The 22,299-nt window shown below is 42.6% G+C and overlaps 1 protein-coding gene across 1 annotated transcript in view; it reads left to right on the forward strand.

The window, feature by feature from the left end:
* Positions 1–1,984: 1,984 nt before the first annotated feature.
* Positions 1,985–22,299, forward strand: part of HMX1 (H6 family homeobox 1) — a 45,014-nt gene continuing 24,699 nt past the window's right edge. Inside the window, exons 1-2 of the mRNA XM_027686311.1 lie at positions 1,985–2,167; positions 2,804–2,886. Of these exons, the coding sequence (XP_027542112.1) occupies positions 1,985–2,167; positions 2,804–2,886 (266 nt within the window). The remainder of the gene's footprint in view (positions 2,168–2,803; positions 2,887–22,299) is intronic.

Genomic DNA, 22,299 nt, shown 5'->3' on the forward strand with positions numbered 1-22,299 from the left:
GGTGCCCCGAGGCACCAGCAGCACCGGGACGGGGCCGACTCCCGGCCGCCGCCAGACCTTGTGAGGGCAAACACCTCCTCTGCGGGGCTTTGCCCGCCATGAAGCCCATGCAGGTCGTACCCTTTCCTCTGTCTCTGCATCCCATCACCTCCACGAGGTTCCCCCGCTTGTCGGAGGCGGGCAGAGCCGGTGCGGGCAGGGCCAGGCAGCGCTCTGGGCCGGGCGCGTTTCTCCACACGCCCCAAGGGGATATAGGTAAAAATAAAGGGAAAAAAAGAATCCTTTTTGGTGTCGTCGGAAGAAGCAGCTCCGGGGCAGGATGAGGAGAAGGGTCCTGGGGAAGGCGGCGGGGAGCTTGCGTGACCCAGGGGAGGAAGGCGGAGGGCAGCTGTCCTCGGGCACTCGAGTCGAGCAAGCCTCTTTCATCTTTTCTGTCGCTTTGGCTTAATTTACCTCTGCCCTCCAACGCCCTGTGAGTTTAATCACATCAGATCTCCTTCAAGCCAGAGCCAACGACTGGAAAGAACGAAAGAATGAGAAAGAGGATGAAAGAGCAGAAGGGAGAGAGGAAGGAAGGGGAAGGAGAGGAAGGAGGGAAAGGAAGGAAGGAAGGAAAGGAGAAAAATAATATAAGTAGAAATACGAAATTAACAATTCCTTGCTCCTGGGAAAAAAGAATAGGCAGATAGTCACAGGGTTTCTGGTGACATTTGACACACCAGCAGAGATGATGTTACTGTTCCCTGGGGGCACAAGCACGACCCGCGGGTCGGGTGCGGCTCTGCAGGAGTGACTGAGGCTCTTCCGTGGGACTTCGCCAGCTTTTCGTCACATCTGTGGCTCTGTGAAACCATTTGTAGAACTGACATGCAACACAAACATGTCGCCGTGAGAGCCTGCTCGTCCCTGGGCACCTTTGAAATCCAGGGTTGTTTGGGAGATTGTGTTCTTTTGGTTTGAGGGGAGTTTGTTGGTGTGGTTGGGTTTCTTTGGGGATAAAAGGGGTTGCAGCATTGCAATTTTTGGCATGGTCCCTCGAAACGAGCAGAGGAAAGGTTTGCTTTGTTAGTTTGGTACCAACATCGTCGTACGGGTTTGCAACCTTTTATTCGCATTCGCTCTGCTGTTTGGCTGCGAAAGGAGAAGCAGAAGGGTTCACACCGTTTCCTGGAAGACTTGGTTAATGGGCGCGGATCGATTATTTGTCAGGCAGGGCCGTGCCCGGGTCTGCACCTTCCCCCAGTCACGGGAAGAATCAAGGGTTCCCGGCGGCTCTGCTGCATCCCTCGCTCCCGCATCGTCCCCAGCCTCGGCGGCCGCGGCAGCCTGAGGCGAGCTGGGGGTCCTGCCAGCAATCCCACCCGAGCCCTGCATGTGCCCTCTTGTTTGTTTGCCTGTTTATCGCCCTGTCTCTGCCTCTCAGCCTTCTGCCCTCCCGCCGCCGTGCAAGTGCCGCAGTGCCCTTCCCGGTCGCAGCACATGGCAGAGGAGCGGGGAAAGCAACGGGAGCGGGAGCCTTCCAGCCGCTGCCAGCAGCCGGAGGTCGGGTCACCTCTCCCTGCGGCGCCTGGGCTGCCTTGGGCCGGGGCTGGTCCTGAAGCCCTCGCGAGGCCACCCCCGCCCCAGCCGGGGTCACCTGCGGGAATCCCTGGATGAACTCGGCGGTGGGGGACCACCCCCCGCCCCCGCTTTCCCCCAGAGGAACAGAGGGCTTGACAGACTTCTGTCACCTTTGAAGCTTTTTTAATGAGCAAATGTGTTCCCTTCCAACCCCCCTTTCTGCCCCATCTACTCTGTTCAGCCTCAAGCGGGTGGCTCGGAGGGAGGGATGGGGCAGAGGGGCGGCTTCTCTCGCTGTCGGGTTGGGGGGGAAGGGGAGTTGCTGCCCAGCCCTGCTCCCTGCAGTACCCTGGAGCAACAGCGACGCTCCCACTTTGCAAACCTGGCTGACCCAGCGTTCCCGGCTGTTTTCCAAGGATGAACCATGTCGTTCCCTTCCTTCTCTCGGTCACCGAAAAGCAGCCACCCCTCGGTCAGTGCTGTGTGTGCTCACCGAGACCATCCAGAGAGGCGAGTGGCAAAGATTCAGGCCGACCTGTATCCCCGTCCTAGGGGCGACAGATTCCCCACAGCACTTGGGGAAACGCCGCTCGAATGTTTAAATAAGGTAAAAAGTAAACCCCAGCAAACAACACCACCACGCCCCCCCCCACGCGAGTGAAGGTGGTGGGTAAGAGCTAAAGGCAAAGAGAGAGTCAAGTCGGACGGACAACTGTCGCTTCTGTTTGCCTATGGGATTAGTTCACTTTCCAAATAACATTCAGGTGTATTGTCGACAGCGGTGTTAAGTCCTACTTGGTAACTTTATTGAAATTTTCCTACTGGTCGGTACAATTCAGACACTGATTCTTCTTAAAAGAAACAACAATCATCTCCAAAAGAGCGCAATTAAGCCTCTACCAGGATTTACACTTTCATATAACTATCGGGCAACACCTCGGCACCAAGAAGCTCTGTGGCAAGAAGTGCTGCTTTTCTTAAGGACACCTTTCCTTTTTTAGAGGAAGCAGGCTAATAATGTAAAAGTTTGTGAAGTTACACGTAGCTTTAAATAGACATCACCGTTAACAATCACGAACCCTGCGCTAATAGCCCTTAAATACCGCGCTAATAGCCCCCACGTGGAAAGAAATCCCCAAGTGTTATAAATTCAGTTTAACGACCAGAAAACCTCCTGGGCAACAGTGAAAAACGAAAACTCCCTTCTCTGACTTCTCTGTCTTTGATTTATTTTTAACTACAGGCTCATGGGAACGCGGCACTGGAAAATCACGTCCAGATGTACCTAAAAGAGGCGCTTCCTCTGCTAAAACGCCCTCTCCTAAAGTAAAAAAAAAAAAAAAAAAAAAAATCTTTTAAATAGTTTAAATTTTGGTTTTATCATGGATGTAATTGTAAAAAGACGGGGCAAAGCGGCAGCTGCGCTCTGTGGGGAGACGCACAGCTGTGAGGGAGCAGCTCTGAAAATAGAGCGCAAAGGAGCTGGACTCCTCCGGGGCAGCGTTGTGCCCGAGTGGGAGGGAGGCAACTCGGGTTCTAGGGCTGTTCGTTTCTTTTCCGTACGTTGGGAAGATGCCCGTGTTTGCCCGGAGCCGGGCAGGCTGTGCCCAGGCAGTGCCGGTGCCTCCGCGCCCCACCTCCTGCTCCTTCGGTAAAGTACCAAAGATTTGGCTGAAAGAGTGGGTTTGCGGGAGGAGGGAAGAGACCGGCCCTGAGAAATGAAGGGGCTTTTCCCAGGTAAGAAATCTTTTGCCTAACACTAAGTAGGGACGTTTCGTGCCTTGAAATTTTTGAATGAAAAACATCTATTTAAGCTAAGTTTCACAAAGTTTATTAGTCGTGTGATTTGGGATTTTTATTTTTTTTCCATTGAGATCTACATCTGCAATGGAATCGGGAAAGGGAAACAAACATGGCTGTGCTCACTGCTTGCTCTCATTTCTTCGATTTTATCTAATATTCCATGTAATAGCAGTAAATAATGACGAGACCAGTCTTCCTCTCTCAATCACACAACACTGGATTCTTCTGGCACAGTAATTTGGGGCTGGATGTACCTGTATAGATTTATTTTAAGATTTTGTTTCCTGATGAGAGATTAACAAATTGTCTGAGCAGTCGCCTCTATGGAGAGTACAAAGCTGTCTGTCCTCGCCTTAGTATCGGGTATTATAAATCAAATCCAATCCTTTTCACCTCGTATTATTGGAAAAGGTTATTGGGAAGCTGGCTTTTGTTGCAGGAAATCCCATTTAAAAATTGCTTTATAGGCCATTTGCTGCAATCCTCGACATTGATCTTATTACAGCTCCCTCTCACTGCTGTTTATAAATCTTGGTATTTACCAGCCCTTGGCAGTGATGTCTGGTGGCATTGCTTGCTAGGGGCTGTCATTGGGAGGAGGATAAGAAATGGAGGCTAGGTGCCACTTTCTGGGGTAGTTTTGTCTGGAGGAAGCGTTATTATTTACTGAAACAGTCGGTCAGAAGTAAATCTTTTGTAATGACTCATCCAGTATAATCTCTTAAACCTCCGGGCTACCCGTTTTGCAGAGGATGTGGGTTTCTGTGCTGGAGCCTTCTCACGCAACGGCCTAATTCAGCTAGGAGGGGAGAAGCACCCCTCTAGGTGGTGGGTTAATTGTCGGATTTAATAGTCTGGAGAAATATGAAAAGGCAAATTAATAGAATTAATCTCGGTTGAAACTGGCTATTACAGAAATTTTGAAGGGGTTTGCTTCTGGAATATGTCTCTTGGCATGACTGTGTTGTTGGAATTGTGGCTAAATAGCTGATAATTTACAACATCTTCTAGGTAATAGCAACTGTACAGATAAAGGGAGGAACTGGACCATAAAGCTCGACTTTGTCTTGAAATGGAAAGTTGCAAAACACATGTTGGATTGAAGGGAAACAAAATGTAATGATGAAAGTACTTTTTACTTTTTTGCTACCAGGTAAAGCCGTTAATCAAACACAGGCCAAAATTTCCCCTAAAACTCCTAATCTTTTTTTTTTTTTTTTAATGGCAGCTGGATCTACAACCTGGGAAATATGTGGTTTCTGAAATAGACGGTATGAAGATTTTAAGCCCATTTCTGAATCATAGTAACAGTAGGCTTATCCCAATGGCTATGTTCAAAAGATTTCTGTTAAATTCATGTAAGGACAGAACTGGTACTTACAATAATACCTTTTTTCTCCCTAGGGAGTATCTGTACCTGATACCTAAGTCCTCAATGGGGTTTGCCTGTTGCAGTACTAACAAGTTGGCTTGGGGTTAGGTGTATTCAGAAGTATTGAGTCTCAAGTTCTCCAGCCAGAGACCTGAGGGGAAAAAAAAGGATAAACCAACCTGGGCTTTTGGAAAGAGCAACAAAAAGAACACATAACTGCCTCTATCTTCTATTTACAAGATTTCAGAAGAAGGTCAGACCTGGAAATCCATACCATACAGGATACCTCTAGAAGCTCCTTTTCCATAGTGTGTGTTGTCTGACACAGCTGATATATGTTACTGAGCTGCTCAACAATTAAACTGTACTCTTACGGTCTGGAAGACCAATTGTCCTGCTTGAGTTGAAGCACAAGCCTGGAGTGAGGGCTCTTGCGTTCCCTGCTAACTATGAGGTTGTCTAGGGTGAGGATTTTTTTTTAACACTTTTTCATTTTAAAAAGCTAACTAAAGACAGAAAATGAGACAAGACTTGGAGGCAAGATCTCCTGAGTGTGAAGTCTATCACTGTGTTGTAGAGATTTTCTCTCCATTTTCAATTTATCTGTTTTGTTGCATTTTTTTTCTCCCCAAACTTATCTCTTATACTGATTTCTAATGCATGCTAATGACACTCCTGATCAGATTGACTATTCCTGTATTACTATGAGTTTCTCTGGAGGCTGTCTGGTGCAGCCCTCCTGCTCAGAACAGTCAGAATAAGTTGCTGAATAGTTAAATGGATTTTTTCTGTATTTCAATTTGTGTCCATTGTGTGCTTGCACCACTGAGTGCAGCTCAATCTTCTTTACTCCCTTTTCATACGGGAGTGTCACTTACACACATTGATAAGATTCCTGGAGCCTTCTCCAGGCTGAACAGTCCCAGCTCTCTCAGCCTCTCCCCATAGAATCCTCAAGGTTGGAAGAGATCTTTAAGATTATGCAGTCCAACCATGAATCCAGCACTACCACTGCAACCACTAAACCATATCACCCAGCACCAGATCCAGATGCCTCTTACATACTTCCAGGGGACATAGGACAGATACTTCAATCCCTTAATTGTCTTTGTGGCCCTTCACCAGACTCACACCAGTAAGGCCATGTCTCTCACCCTGGGGAGCCCAGAGCTGGACCCAGTGTTCCAGCTGTGTCCTGCTACCGTTGAGCAGAGGGGAAGGGTCACCTTTCTTGACCTTCTGCAAATTCAGTTTTAGGATCCCACTCCTGCATGCTCAGAGAATCTCTAAATTCCTCCTAGGCCATCTGCCCTTGCTTCTTTTTTTATATTTTCAATTCTTTGGGAGCTCCTTGTTCATCCACGCAGGCTCCCTGTAGCTTTTGTTTAATTTTCCACACACTGACGGAGATTGAAAATCAGTCAGTTTTCCTGGGACTCCTTTTTTTTTTGTTTGGTTTTGGGTTTGGTTTTTGTTTTGTTTTGTTTTTGTGGGTTTTTTTGTTGGGTTTTTTTGTTGTTGTTTTTTGTTTTTCTAGTAGTGGTTTTTGTTTGTTTTTGTTTGGGGTTTTTGTTTGTTTGGTTTGGGTTTTTTACTTTTGTTTTGTTGGGGTTGTTTGGTTTTATTTTTTCTCCTGTCCTGGAAAATATCCACAAGATTATGCCAAGTAGGTACCTGAAAGAGCTAAAGTCTGTTGGGTTGTGATCCTGTTGTTTGTTCTTTTCCTTCCCATCAGAACCCTCAACTTCACAATTTCATGGCCACTGCAGCTAAGGCTGCCTTCAACCCTCTCATCCCTAAACAGTCCATCATTTGCAAGGATGATTCAGAAGGGTGTCTCCTCCCATCTGCTCCTTCACCAAGAAGGTGACAAGAAATTATCATTAATGCATCTTGGAAACAGCCAGGATCCCTTATACCCTGTTGTGTTGCCCTTTTGGCAGGAAGTTAAACCTTACTGTGAGCACTTTATAATAATAAATTATTAAATAAAACTATTGTTAGAATAAATTATTAAATAAAACTAAAGAGCCAAAATGTGGTCCTTATTTAAAGTGATATTTTAAGTTTCAACTTGTCTACCTAAGCGTATAATGAACTGCTAAATGGAAATTACCATGTTTTCATGGTGAAAAATAGACCCAGTTCAAAGGAAAGCTGTACCTCCTATAAAACACTGTGTCCTAGGGAGACATGCCTGAGAGCAATCATATTATAGAGGATCTTCTAGTTAGGGATCCAGCTTGGGATACCTGGATTAAGACTGGAGAATTAAAGTCTATGGGTTGACTGTGGCTGGTAGCTGAGCCCCAATCCATCTTCTTGCTCATTACCCCTCAGCAGGGATGGGGGAGTGAACTGGAAGGGTAAAAAGTGAGAAAACTTATGGGTTGAGATAAAGACAGTTTAATTGGTGAAAAGAAAAAATAAACAAAAAAAAACCCCAAATGAACCAAAAAGTGATGTAAATATAATCACTCACTATCAGTAGACCAGTACCCCGCCAGTCATCAAGTAGCAGCTTCTTTGGAAATACCATCCTGCAGTTTTATTGCTGAGTATGATATTACACAGTATGGGATATCTCTTTGTAAGTCAACTGTCCATCTGCATCCTCTCCCAAACCCCTGCTCACCCCTTGTCTGCTTCTTCCAGGGGCAGAATGAGAAGCAGAGGAAACCTTCATGCTGTGAATCTGATGAATGCTATGCATTTTTTATCAACAGCTGAAACACTGGTGTGATACCAGGGCTGTTTTGGGCACAAGTATAAAACACAGCACCATATGGGCTGCTGTGAAAAAATTATCTTTGCCTCAGCCAGACCCAGTGAAAGGCTTTACATTGTTTTTTTTTTGGGGGGGCGGAAGTTGAAAAGCTGACCTGACCATCACAGTTGTTTTAACTTTGGGTTTATTTTTGTTTAGGTTTTTTTTGTAAGGGAAACATTATGATAACATTCCTGAGTGGTTTCTTAATGGCATGACAGGTGAGATTAATAATATCTGATAGAAAGAATAGTATGGCTTGGCTTTACTTCAGTAGCACCTTTTAGCTGATTGGCAACTTGGGAAGTAGGACTCAAGGTGAGCAGAAGTAATCATCCTGCTCCTGTCATAGGATCCCTCCATGTGCATTTGGGTGGGATGGGGTATTAGCACTAGGGATCATATGGGAAGAGTCCAAGACAGGTCAGTTTGGTAAGACTTGATCTACTAATTTAAATATTTCTTTCTACACTGAGTAAGAGAGACAGGTAGTGTGACTTTTGTTCCTGTACTTAAAGACTTTCTTTGGCTTCATTAGTTATATCTAATATTTAATGTCTTGCTGTGTTTCTAGAGAGCAACCCTCTCCATCTGAGCTGCTGTTTTTCTAGGCTTTCTGTTGCCTGGTAAACTCAGGACAAATCCTCAGCTTTGCACAATCCTACATTACAGTGTCTTTATGCACACAAAGAGTCCCACTGGAATCACCCCAAAGTATTTGATGAGGAGGCTGGCTGTGAATTTATAGCTAGCAGGTAAATAGCCTCCATGCCATCTAAAAACTCAGAATTATTTTGTTTTTTTTCTGTGCTGTTAGTGTTGTTTTACATCCTCTATTGTCTTAGATTACTTTTCACTGTTCAGAAACTGAATACTGTTGAGTCTTTGAGTCACAACTTCAGTGTCATTACCAGTGCTTCATCAAATTAATGACATGACAGTGAAAGAGAGCTGATAAACTTGTGCTTAAACTGCATGAAAGATTACGCAAGTTTGCACTTTCATTTTGGAATATTTTACATGAGTATTACATTTTTGGGGGAATTATTTTTATCCAAAGGCTAAAAAGAAATTCTCAGTCTGTAGCTTAATTTATACAATTATTAAAATGTGGTCATTTTTTTCTTTGAAAATCAGCTCTTTTTTGTTAGTATCAAAATATGCATACAATCATTTGGGGAATATTCTTGTGGTTTTTTTTAGTGAAGGGAGAAAATATCCATTGATGTGTTACGTTGGAAAGATTAAAATGTGCTGCAAATGGCTTTTACTTTTAAGGGGGGTACTTTATACTTTCCTAGCTAATAGTCTTCTTCAGTGGGATGAAGCAAACAGAACTAATGCAATAGTTTTCATTGAAAGATACTCTGATGGGTTTTTATTTGGTATTTTTCAAAATACTTTAACATCTCTCCAAACTCAGAATAAAAAGACAGTTTATTCCCTCAATAGTTTAAAATTTAAATAATTTCAGAATTCTCAGGAGAATCTGAAACCTCTGTAGCCCTTCAATCTGCTGGTATTTCAGCTGGTGTTTCAGCTCCAATGTGTGGTGCAATGGGAGCCACTTCAGCTTATCAATAAGGTCATTAAAATGATGCAATATTGCAGAAACTTCACAGAAATCCACAATCCATAACACCACAGCCCAGCAGTCTGCAGCAGCCCCTGTGTCTCACTCAAACCTTTACATCAAATGTGTCCATCACCTGAAGACACTCTGTCACCTAATGACTGACTTGGTTGCCCTGTGGTTTGCAGAGGGAGGTCTGAAGATTTTCCTTGGCATGTTGATGAAAATACTTTACAGGTATCAGAAGAGGTAAAACCAAGTAATTCTTACACCAAAGTAAAAATCAGGTTTTGTGGCTTCCAGAGAGTGTCTGCCACCCCTGGGCTCAAGTCTGGCTTACAGAAGTAAGGGGCTCTTATGTCCCAGGTTAACATTCGAGCATGTGTGTAGCAGTACCTCCAGGAAGGTGGTTGCTTTAGGTGCAGACACAGCACATGCCACAGCTACTCACCACCTGGGAGAAGCATGCACATGAGCAATGTCATGGGTGAGATAAACATACTGATGGTTGGGGGTCTTCTGCCTCTGAAAAGCGATGCTGCTTGATGTCATCCTGGGGCTGGCAAGATCTACCTTGGGCATGGTGAGAACCACAGAAGACATTTCCTTCACAGAAGGCTGTGAGCTGTTGGCAGCCTGAGTGCCAAAGGGTCTTGCTCAGTTCAGCGAGATTCACACCTTTGGCTTAATTTGTCTCTAGTCCCTCCAGATACTGAAATGCAACAGATCACTGCATGCAACAGGCTGCTTTCCTCGTGGGGTGCTCATCCTCATGAGCAGCCGACAGAGCACTGCTCTCCCTGCAGGTGCCTGTCCTGTGTGTGACACAGAAACACGACGTACTTTTTGCTTACCCCCCTTACTGATTAAAAAAACCCCATATAATCTGGTATAAATACAGCTACTTCCAGTCCGTTACTGAACACACACCTGACATAGCAGGGTTTTATTTGTGAGTGTGAAGCATTGGCAGTGATGCATCTGTCCTGGACCAACTCAGCATTTCTCTGAAATTTAGGCTAAGCTGAGGATCATCTCACCTATATTAGACTGATGTTTCCCCAGGTATCACCTAGCAACAAGCCCCTCTTTCCTCTGGCAGCTGGCACTGTTGTCTCCATGCCTATGGGAAGTTAGCAAATAGTTTGTTTTCTACTAGTAACCTTTCTGTTGAAGAGAGATACCGAGGCAAGAAGGAAAAACTAGCATTGGATTCTGGGATCTTTCACAATCCCAGTGGATGCTGTTGGCAGCGCTCTTGGTTTTATCCTCTGTCCACCCATCTCTGTTGCTTTTCTTAAGAGATTTCACCCTTTCTTCATGGCATGGTATTAAGCAAGAATCAAATAATACTTAGATTTCTGTGCATAATATTATGCTTCAGTCAAGTGATTGACAAAAAGAGAACTATAAAAGCAAGAGGCTTTGCTTTTTCACAAAGCTTTGCCTCATTCTGCTGACCAAAATGCACAGGAAAACTCAAGGGCCAGGTTTGTCCCCACAGCTCTCTCAAGCAGGCTAGGCTCTATACTCCACACTGGGAAGAGCTGGGGCTCGCTCAGGGACACTAGTGCAGCTGATTGCCCTGAAAGAAAACCCTCCTGTTTATCAACTGATTTATGTCAAGGAAGTGCTAAAAGGAATTTTCCAGCTGTTGCTCCTAAATGCCAAAACTCACTGAGCTGAATTTATTCATCTACCTGACTATATCTGAGAGCAAAACCGATCTGTCATCTCTGATCTTGCCTTTACATATGATCCACACATTAGGACCATGGGTCAGGGAATGAAAAGCCAAATGAGCAACATTTTTCTAAACCAGTTTCCCTGCCGAGAGAGTTGTGTAAGAATGACGCCTTAGGCAGGATACCTACTTCTCTGGGTGAGCAGCTGAAAATTGTGTTTGGGGTCCCTCACCTTTGTTCCTTCACTGCCTCGTGCTGGGCAGGAGACCCAGGGGCTGGTGTCCTCTTTAAGATGCAGCTGATTTCTGACAAGCTCATAATGGAGCTGTCAGCTTCCTCCTGTGACCAAACTAAATGGTTTCCCACCAGAGGAGCTTATATACTCCTTCAGTCTTCAGCTCACTAGGAATCAATGATAGGTGTTTGGGAAGTGTTCAAGAAAAATTTAAAAGAAATTGGAAGCCAGCTTCAGTGCTGACATAAAGCTCAAATTGTGTCTTCTTAAACTATGTATCAGGAAAAACCCCAAACTCAAAGAGCATTTACAAAGAAAGCATGAGGTGTTGCTAAGATCAGTAATAGTATCTCTGACTATATTATTTATCCAGCAAGGTGTTCTTCCTGGATAAAAGCTCTGCAAGATAATAAAATACTTAGCCCTAGGTCAAGTGTTCAGAATCCAAAGGTAAAATTCTCTCTTCAGTTGGTGGCAAAACTCTTTGGCTTTAATGGGAGCAGGTGAGGCTTGCATTATTTTCCTTTTAAAGAACCCCAAATGATACAATGGTTACTTTATGGCAACAGCAAAATGAGTCACTTGTCTCAATCTATCAATCAAGTTCCTAATGGACACGTGTCCACATATAAAAAAAAATCCCAATTAGCGTTAATTGGCATCCTTGCCTGCAGTTTCTGTGGAGAATTCAGTAATGGGCATGGGAGCAGAACTCCCTCCATTTCACCCCAAGAAAGGTCTCCCCAGCAGACCAAAAGGCTCTTGGTGTTGGCACTAGGAAGCTTTGTTACCATTACAGTGGCCATGTACGGGACCTTGGCTCTTTGGGCTGGCACTGGGGTCGCATGGAGAACGGAACAAAACCCCTTGTGCTGTTGGCTGTTCACAGGCTGGTGTTTCCAGTTGGCCCTGGAGAGTTAGGGACGTCTGGGGACAGTGCTAGAGGCAGCTGCCTGGGCACGGCATGCTGCCCTTAGACAACCTATGGCAGGAGAAAATGTTCCCTCCCTGAAATAGAGAGGTGAAAAGCAGAACAAGAATTAGCTGTTCTGTAGATCTTCCCTGCCTGCCAGCCCTTCACCAGGTATTGTCTCATAGGAATCAAAAAGACTGTGTTACTGCTAGTAACCACACTGTGCTAATTTGGCCATGTTTGATTGGTTGTTTGCCTCCTTTCAAATGTTGTTGACAGCTATGAGTTTAAGACCATGGTTTGAAAACCATGCAGTGTTACAGACACAGACTTAGCAGGAGAAGAGCAGAAGAGTGGGATTAAAGCATCTTTCTCTGGGAAAAAGACTGCAGGGAGACAGAGCCCATGTCCACTGCTGAAAAGCTACTTTCATGATTGTCATGGGGACTGGCAGATGCCCTTGCATAACTTCAGAAAGTCAAAGGGAATGGTGCTCTTCCATCATTTGGATGGCTTTAGATTTTCAAAAGCTTTACAAAGAAATAGAGAAAACTGCATGGATAACTTTCCACAGAGCTAAATACCATTTGCTTTCAGACACAACTTCCAGGCCTGATTTAAGGCCAGGTTGGATGGGGTTCTGAGCAACCTGGTCTAGTGCAAGGTGTCCTTTCCCATGGCTGGGCATTGGAACGAGATGATCTTTAAGGTCCCTTCCAGCTCAAACCATTCTAGGATTCATTTAATCCCTTAGCTTTAAACATATGATTAAGTGAAACGATGGGTGAGAACTAGAATTAGACCCTCACATTACACCTGCTGTTCCCCCTCTGCTGTCTGGCTGCCAGTTTTCCCTGATCCCCCCCATGCTCTGAAGTCAGCAATGCCACGAGAGGGAAGTTGAAAGAAGAGATTTTCCTCCCTCCCTGGCTGTGGCTGCCTCCTGATAACAGCCATGATCTTTTCATCTGTCTTCATTTTTTCTTTTTTTTTTTTTCTTTTTTTTTTTAATCCATGGTGTCACATGTTTTGAGGTTTTGGGGTTGAGGTTTTTTTGTCTTGTTACCTTACCATTTGCTTGTTCAGTCAACGTGTCCATCAGTGGCACTGCTAGTGAAGACAAGCTACACGAGCTAAAACTAGCACACATGTGGCAGGTTTGGACTGCCTGGTCAGGTTATTGGGTCAGACTTATTTCTCCAGCAGCGGCTGATGAGGAAAAGATGCAATGAGAGGCAGAAGCTGAAATTTTATTCACCTTCTTCCATCTTGGTGCTTGGTTACTTGTCTTATAAGAAACAGAAATCTAATTTCAATAGCAACATAAGGTCTCAGACAGAGTTTTCTTCTTCCTGCTCACAAATGGGAGTTAATATTGATTTAATAGGACAGCAGCAGTCTGTCAAACTGGACCAAAGAGGATAAGATTAACATAAACGTCACATAAATTTTATGTGATTTTTTGCTTCCTTTTGATCTGTACTTCATGTAAAAGCCCCATCTCACACTGCCTTATTTGTCATAGTGAAATTTGTACCATTTTATCTTTCCTCCTGCTCCAAGAAAACAATAACTTAGAAGTGCCGGTTAAAGAGTTATTGTAGGATGTTTTTAAGTACCTTATTGTATATTGAGATAATTTACTTATACAATAACTACTACCCAGATACATTAGTTAACACATCTAAAGCAATGCAGGTGAAAGACATTTGTAATTGTAATTCAGTAAAAGATAAAATAGTTAATTTCTCCTTGCATATTCTGCCTAGTAATTTACATCAATGATTACAAAAATAAATTACTATATTAAAATAATTTAGAAATAACCATAATTCACCTTAGTTTTCTGAACTTCTGTGACTGTGAGTCAAAATGGGAATTCAACCAGGCTTGTGGCTTTTCTCTCCTCTGGGTTGCAGCTGAGATATGTGGTGTTTCTGAAAGTTTTTTCCTAAGCAATGGTTGGTAATAGCATCACAATGTACCAACATTCTCTGCTGATTTGCTTCTTGTTTTCAGGAAGCCTCTGCTCCATGGCTCTACAAAAGAAGCAGTAAAATCCCTTTGGTCCTTGGGACTATTGTCTCACATCACCAGACTGAACTTTGAGTGAGGCATTCATCTGCCCGTGGAATATGATCTTCATAACAAAACACATATTAATTCTTTTTGTCTGAAGCCAAGAATAGTGTCTCTCATGATCAGTGTTGTCTATGAGTATACTGATTCATTAATTCTTATCTCTTGTTGATGTATTTACAGTGGTAAAAATAAGATTAAATTTGGGCTCAGAAAATATTCCATTAATGCAGCTGCAATCAATGTTATAGCAATGGTGATAATACAAAACATGCAAACCACATGGTGCTTTTATACTATAAATACTGCACAAGTGCTTACTTAAAAGAGAATTTCAGAGGCATAAATATGAATTTAAAAACACAAATCTCATCTAACTGGATTGGTAGGATTCCTTCTCATGAGGATTTTAAAGTCTCTGAAAAACACTTTTGACATAAAGCAGAATATATAAATTCTTTTTTTTTAACAGAAATCTTCCCAAGCCAGTCTAGGTTGAACAAAACATTTTTTTTAGTAATTTAGACTAATATCATTATTTATCTTTACTATTTTAAAATAAAAAGCTAATATTAACTCAAATATGAAAATCAAAATTCACTCTTGTGAAAAACACAAACTTTTTTCTATTCTATGCATAGAACACTGGAAATTCTCCTGCATTAAAAAAAATACTATTTTGTTAAATTCATGTTTTTGACTGATTAAATATTTCATTAAGTAACTTGGTTAGCATTTGCCTGGGCATTAATCAGATTAAGATGTGCTAAAAATTCAAGTTCTTGATTTGTGGGACAGAAGACTCACTAAGATGTGTTCAGATGTACTTGAATTCTGAATTACTGGATTAATTCTTTGTGTCCTTGCTCTGCACTAGATAGGCTTCTAGTAATGACCCTTCTGGCTTCAAAATTTATTGACCAGTTCACTTCATACAAAATCATTTGGTACTTTCTGTGTTGAATTGCAATAGATAGAAGACTCCAGCTCCAAATCAAACACTTGAATAAACACCCCAAAGTGCTCAGAAAGTTTTTTATTTATTCCCTGGGCAGTCAGGATTTCCAAGAAACCTCAAAAAGTTATTGAAAGATGCTAAATGCATTGGAAAAAAATCTGATACTGCAGATTTTCAATGCCTTCAATCCCGCAAGGATGAAACACCCAAGGGTAGCTGGGCTTGCAGGCACACAGTGGGTGTGCTGATGCGTCAGGCTTACACACACCAAAGTCCACCTGTCTTTAACTCCCTGAGTAAATTTTCACTATACTCCTGCCATCACTTTACTGTTTTTCCTTGGACACAGACTTTATTACTCTTTCCCAAATCTCCTCATTTTAGACCATTTCAAGGCTTGTTATACTTGTCTTTCGTGTGCTAGTTGAGGCACACGCCTGCATTTACAGAGCTTTTAACTGTTGCAGTCCATAAATCTGGACAGAAAAGAGAACAAATACATAATGCTCAGAAACAAAAGAGGAGAGAGCGTTTGTGTTCCTCACTTTTCTAACAATGTGTAGACTTTTCAACGTTATGTTAGTTTTTGGGGTTATGTTAACATTGCCCTTGATTATTTTTTTCCTAATTCTGGAGTTTAAACAGTCCTAAGTGGTTTTACATTCACCTTGGCTGGTCCAACGGTCACAAATAGACTCTTCCACAAAAGCAGATCCTCTCTTTCCATTTTCTTTCTCGAGATTTTCTTTCCCTATGTGTCCTTTCTCTTGGCATTTAGTGATATTTTTTTTCCTTGGTGTTTCTAACCTTGAAATTCCAATCCCTGCTGACAAACTTGCCTTTTCCTAGTGAGGAACACCACGATCCGTAAATGCTGCTTCCTGTGTGAGTGGTTAACAATCTTCTGTGGTTCCTGGTCACAGACATACACAGCACAGGTCTGTCAATATATGCTGGATCTCAGTTATACAGCAATGCTATATGTACTTGCAATAAAGCAGATTCAGAAATTCACTGGATCAGAATTCACAAATCAGATATAGATTACTTAAATTGTACTGTCATTTTTTTCCTTGGGGAGCAGTGTATAGGAGTTTTGTAGGAGTGTTTGCCTTGGATCCTAATAATTGAAAATGTTGAACAAAAAAATTAAAGGAATTTACCAGAACAAGTTTAAAAGTTCTGATGTTTTGCCAGATGATCCTGGAGGTTGCTTCTAATCTGGTCTTCCAAGATTTTTTTTCCTGTAAATTATTGTCTTTGTATCAAAATCCCTCAAAGTAAATTCTTCCCTTTGTCCTCCCTGAAGAATAGAAAAGTCTTCTCTAGGACTCGTAATATCTGTAGTAAGACACGACGCACTATCATGGTAGCAGGGGAAAGTATATATAAGATTCCTTCCTCAGCTAGCTTCCCCTTGTAGTCCTAACAGAGCAGTGTAGAATCCCAGTCACAAACACTCCAGTGTACCTCTTGAAGCTTTTCTTTCATTTACAGCTTAAGAACCATGAGTCTTTTCTAACTGGAAATCAAGAAAAAGGAGTGGGGCATATTGTCTGGAAATTCTGCTTGTAAAGTGCTGTAGAATTTCAAGTATTCCTGACCCCACACAAGACAATGGTAGAAATAAAATTTTTGCCAACTTCCTCTGCTGTTAACTAGACCAAAACTTCTCCAGTGGAAACATGCACATAATTCATGAAAATATTGTTTTTCTTTGCTTTGTTTTATAGCCATGCTCATGTTATTTTCTTTTTCAGAGATATCAGAGATGGCAGATGCAAAACAAACTGACGGCTGCTCTGCAACTCTCTGCTGGCTTCACAGTCTCAAATTTAGGCAGATTCAGTACAGAGATAGAGGTAAGAAAACACATGGACAACCACTGTGTGGGTCATAACGGAGTAAAAAATATAACATAGTCTTTTCTGTTGCTGTCATTTCAGTCTGAGACATGAACTAGAGGCTGGCAGCAAACCACAGTTAGATTTTCTAAAAAGCAATGATGGTAATACTACAGTATAAATGCTACCCAAATGCACGAGGTACTTATTATCCCTTTTCACCAAGGAGCAGTGAATAAAAATCACTGTGTGTTTCATATCTGTATGTACGGTGTTGAAATCAACATAAAAAGATTCTGTGTTCAGAGGTGGATTTTATAGTTTAAAGATTTCTGAAAAGTAGAAGGCAGTAGAAAACAGAGGAAGAGAAAAAGAACATGAAAAGAATAACTTACACAAAAAAAAAATGTCCGGCAACTGAAAATTAAGCCAGAAAAACTCAAACTGCAAAGAAAACAGGTTTTCACCATCATGGTGATTCAACAGGGGAATATCCTACCGAAGGCAACCATGTGAGGTCCATCTTTTATGTCCTGACTGAAGACAGCTTGCTTTTCTAGAGGAAGCAAGCCTGCCCCATAGAAACAGTTCCTCAGCCAAGCACAAGCTAATCTATGCAGCAGGACAGAAGGCAAACAAGTGTGTTTGAGAGGTATGGGCAAAGTCTCTGACCTAAACCTCCTTGTATTCTGCATTTAAAATCTAGTAGAAACCACCACCTCAACTGGAAAAAAAAAATCACAGTTATACTTGGCTGTTGGTCACTATTGGCAAACAGGGTAGATTTCCCTGTACAGGAATTCCAGTCTCTACTGGTTTCATCCAAGAGTTTTCCTGCACTGGAAGAATAACATCTATCCTACTTTAAATGAGTTTTTGCCACTTAGATCAATACGAGTAGTTTTTGGATCTTAAAGCAAGGGGGGAAAAAAAAAGAAAAAAGAAAAATAAATAGTTCTTTTTATTCATGGAAACCTAGGAGCAAAGTTGCTCTTGTAAAAGAGAGGACCAGAGCCTGCAATAACTGTGTATTTTTAAAGAGCATTTGGCAGGTTAACTGGTGCTGAATAGTGATGACAAAATGTTCAACAAACCAAAAATATTCCATCTGTTCACTAAAAAATGGGATTCTGTGAAGCAAGACAAATAACAGGAAATCCAGAATTCTTTCCCTTCTCGAGCCATTTCGACACTAGCATCTCAACCCGCTCACTTAACTAGTATTAAAAACCATTAAACCCGGTCTTTGTAACCAATTACCTCTAGCCCAAGTCTCAGCAGAGCAGGGAGGGCAGGACATCATAGAATCACACAATGGTTTGTGAAGGAGACCTTAAAGATTATTTAGTTCCAACCCCCCCATCGGAAGGGCTGTTCCCAGAAGACGTGTCTAAAAGCATGGCTGGCTCTCCTCCTCCACAAGCCCTGTGTCCCCGCAGGGATTTCAGCACAGTAGGCAGCACTGCTGCAGGGCATCTGCAGTCTCTGGAGGCGACAGGAGTTTTACTTGTGAAGAAACTCAAGCTGCTTGGGGCGGACTGGCTGTGTGGGCTCTGCCAGGCTTTTCTTCCACCGCTGCTCTCCCCAGCTCCCTGTCCTTGCTCAGACGGAAAGCTCTGCAGAGGGACAGTGTACAACAGGAGAGAAAATGGGCTGTTTACTCAACAATACCACTTCATGGCTGGTTTTGACAGCAACACTTGCAAAAGCTGTGAAAAATTCTCTCTGGGAAATTAATCAAGGACTTCCTTGAAGAAAAGTTGGATAAAACAGACATTTTTGAGATGCCTGTCACCTCTAACCCTGTGAGCTTCTGACATGTCAGAGCTGGGGACAAGCTATAGCTTTCTTTGGGCAGATCATGCAGAAACGTTGAGCTGTTTGTGCTGTTAGATTATTTTACTGGGGAAATGTTTCACAAGCCTAGTTTGGGTAAAGTCAGTGACTTTCTTTGGAGTATATTGCCTTTTGAGCATGTTGCCTTTAGAGCACATTGTGTGCCCTCAGGGAGAAGGGCCAAGGACTTCAGTCCTTGTTTCTGTGATGTTTCTATCTCTCTTTTGTTTCGTTTTTTTCTTTTTACCTAGGTAGACCTTATCTCACCTGTTTTCTCGTCTTTCAAGCCCTTTGGTTGCTCCCAGGGCAGACACAAAAACATCTTTCTAATTTATCCTTACTCTGCCTCTCCCTGTATGTGTATTTGAGCAAGTGTTTAGGCTATTTCAAAGTAAGACTGATGAGGATTATCTTCACTGAGCAGTGCAGGAGAGCACTGCCTCGTATTTTCACATTTGCATAATTCATTATAAATACATATAAATTTTGCCTTGTCTGATTATTATGCCTGTAAATCTAATCAGAAAATTGTTTTATAGAAGCAGAACAATAAGAAACAGTCTTCTCTGATTCGATTTCACATCTCTGCCTATGCTTCTGCTTTTCTGGTGGTAAAGCATGCACATGCAAATGCAGAGCTGATGTGCTGCACATCGCGATGCCTTCCCCAAAGCTCCCTTGCCGCTAGCCTCGATCCCATCTCATGCTGCTTCTCAGCAAAGACAGTTCCAATTTATACCCGTTTCCAACCATTTCAAACTGACACTTTTAATTCATCTCACTGTATTTACCAAGGGCTTAGCACAGAGATAAGAAAAAAAAGAAAAGGGACGGATACTGCAACCTCCAAATTATCAGGCTCCTGTGACTGCTTTGAGCTGTTTAATACCACCATAGCATTTCTTGCATTTCCAGGTAAATTGATTTCCTTTCCCCCAGGAAAGGGAAGAAAAAGTAAGTCTGAAGATTCATCTTCTGCAGTATTTGAGAGTTTATTTGATTACAGTAACCAACTTCCAGACGATTTACAATGACAGCAGAGGGGATGAAACCAAGCAAGGCAGAGCCACAGTGGCTACTGGTGTCCAAGTTTGATGACGATGAGGATCCCCTGTCTCCTGACACTGAATACTACACAGCTGCACACAGCAAAGTTGGTAGCTCACCGAAAAAAACAGGTTCAGACATCAAGGCTTTGAAAGATGTATGGAGATGTTAAAACCAAGCGACTTTATGGTAATGATTTACAGGATAAAATTGTAACTGGACCAAACAAACCCCATCCCTCTGGCAGATGCTGTTGTTACTCAGGGAGGTACACCAAATCTCTTCTGAGTCATTTCCACCCAGCTTTGGGGACATAAAAACTCACACCCAGGTAAGACATCACTCTCCTAGGTGCTGCATCACCCTAAGCAGGCTTTTATATGTCTAATGATGTCAGCTTTTATATCACGTCAGCCAGAGCTCTCCAGGTAGCAAGAGCTGGTTCTAAATCACTACAGGGTTGCTTTCTTTTTTTTTTTTCATTTTGGACTCAGAAAGGAGTGTCAGAAAAGGAGATGGTGGGGGGAAACTCCTCAGCTCCTCTCTGAACTGAAATTAAAGGGAAGTTTCAGCAATGACAAATCACTGGAACATAATTCTGTGATGCTGCCAATTATTTGTCCACATTGGGAACCACTCAGGAAAATACTCTAAGATACTGCATGCAGACAAAATCAGAATTTAAGCTAGAATAAATGCATTACTCTCAATGAAACCATGCTACCTTTTTTCTTGACAAAACATTATATATTTTTAAAGAGAGATTATTGTTTAAGCAGGGTACTTTTCCCTAACATCTGCATAGAGGTGTCTCTTTTGGGATAAGATCTTGTTTATAAATGGGACAGGCATTCTTAGCAGGCAGGAACAAAGAAAAGCGTTTTTATTAGCAGCAGGAACCACATGAACAGCTTTGACCTCAATTTAGGATTTAGCTTATCATTTCACACAGAGGCTTGCATCAAGAATTTGACACTGGTGCCCTTTTCTAATTTGTAAAGCAAACTAAAGGGAAAATAATGGAGTACGGATAAGTGCTGTTCATGAACCACTGAGCAGGCTCTATTCCATTCTGTCCGAATTACTCCACAATCAGTCAGAAATCTCACGACAGACTAGGTTGTCTTTTTGTTGTTTTTATTCCTCTAGTAAAAAAAAAAAAAAAAAGGCAAATTAAACCGCCAGGCCTGTCTGTCCTTATCCTGCTGGCGATGAGGAGTATTGTGGAATCGGCATTCCTTGCACTCATTGCTGCATCCATGGAGGGAAGACACTGTTGGGGCATGGGTAGAATATTTGCCTGTGAATATTCAAGCCTTGGTCGTGTGATCGCAGAGCAACCTAAGGTTAGGTCTTAAGCGTGGTAAAGCCCTGACAGCTTTGCTCCAATTGGCTCCATGACATTCCCTGCTCGGCCGTGATCCTAATGGCTTGAGATTGGCTGAATTCTTCCAACCCCAGCAATTAGTTTTCATTTTCTAGAATTCAGCTCACTTGAAGTGTTATTTTTTGCACACAGAGGGCGCGTCGGAGCTGGGGCTTAACCAGCCCAAACGCGCTCACTGTGTGAATCGCCTTTCAGGCAAAGCCATAATGCCCGACGCCCCCAGTGCTGACTCAGCTGGGTTTTTGTCCCTGACAGCGACAAAAAAAAAAAAAAAGCTTCACAAATTGCATTGGATTTTACTGATCGAAAGAGCTGTGTAAGAACAAAACTGTACAGATTATCTTAGCAGATATGTGGTATCGACCTCTCAACCAGAGAGAATTTTAGTCTTTCTCTTCTCTTCAACTGAAAGACAGCACAAGGAAAGCCCTAACTGAGTTATTAGTGTTTCCACACCCAGAGATGATACCACCCATTTACACACCAATATCCTGTTCTTATGTGCCAGAGCAGCACCACAATTTTTTTCCAGCCACATCTACATGGGCAGCTTTTCCCCAGTCCTGTACTCTCCTGGCAGTAACCACTGAAATAAAGATGACTTTTCTAAACAAAGACATACATCTGCATTACTCAAAGTAATATATAGATACATAAAATATGGGAACTGCTGAGTGGCTTTTCCTCACATTACTGAGAAGCACGTATTTTCTCCATATATTTCATAACACCAGGCATATGGCCCCAATCCAGTGAGTTATGGAAGTGTTTGCTATGTGTGATTTTATGGAGAACAGCAGGACTAAGAGCTCCTCAGGAGCTCTGCTTTCAGCCTGTGTTTCCCTGGTAGGAGGGAAGAGCAAAGGGTACCCAACATATCTGTTTGAATCAATTTGTGCATTTGCAGAAAACACATGAAAACACACAAACCACCATCTGTTGACATGGTTTTGTATCATCCCTGGGAAGAGGAAGCATAAGGAGAGAGATTTAGGGACTGTCATTGAGGAAATCTGGATATAGGACTGGAGGAGAAAGTGAAGATAAAGAAAAAAGCCAAAGCTGGATAGGGCAGAGATCTAGAGGAGAGAGAAATATAAATGAGTGAATAAGGAAAAAATTTACGTTATCACTGTTCTCTGGCTGTGCCTGCCTCACAGTCTCCTGTCCAGCTCTGCTGGGCTACTTGGTGCTCAACACCCTTGCAGATCTCAAGCTTCCCTGTCACACTGCCTTGGAA

Source organism: Neopelma chrysocephalum, unplaced genomic scaffold, assembly GCF_003984885.1.
Source record: "Neopelma chrysocephalum unplaced genomic scaffold, ASM398488v2 Primary Assembly neopelma1_71, whole genome shotgun sequence".
In the NCBI taxonomy this organism is placed as follows: domain Eukaryota; kingdom Metazoa; phylum Chordata; class Aves; order Passeriformes; family Pipridae; genus Neopelma; species Neopelma chrysocephalum.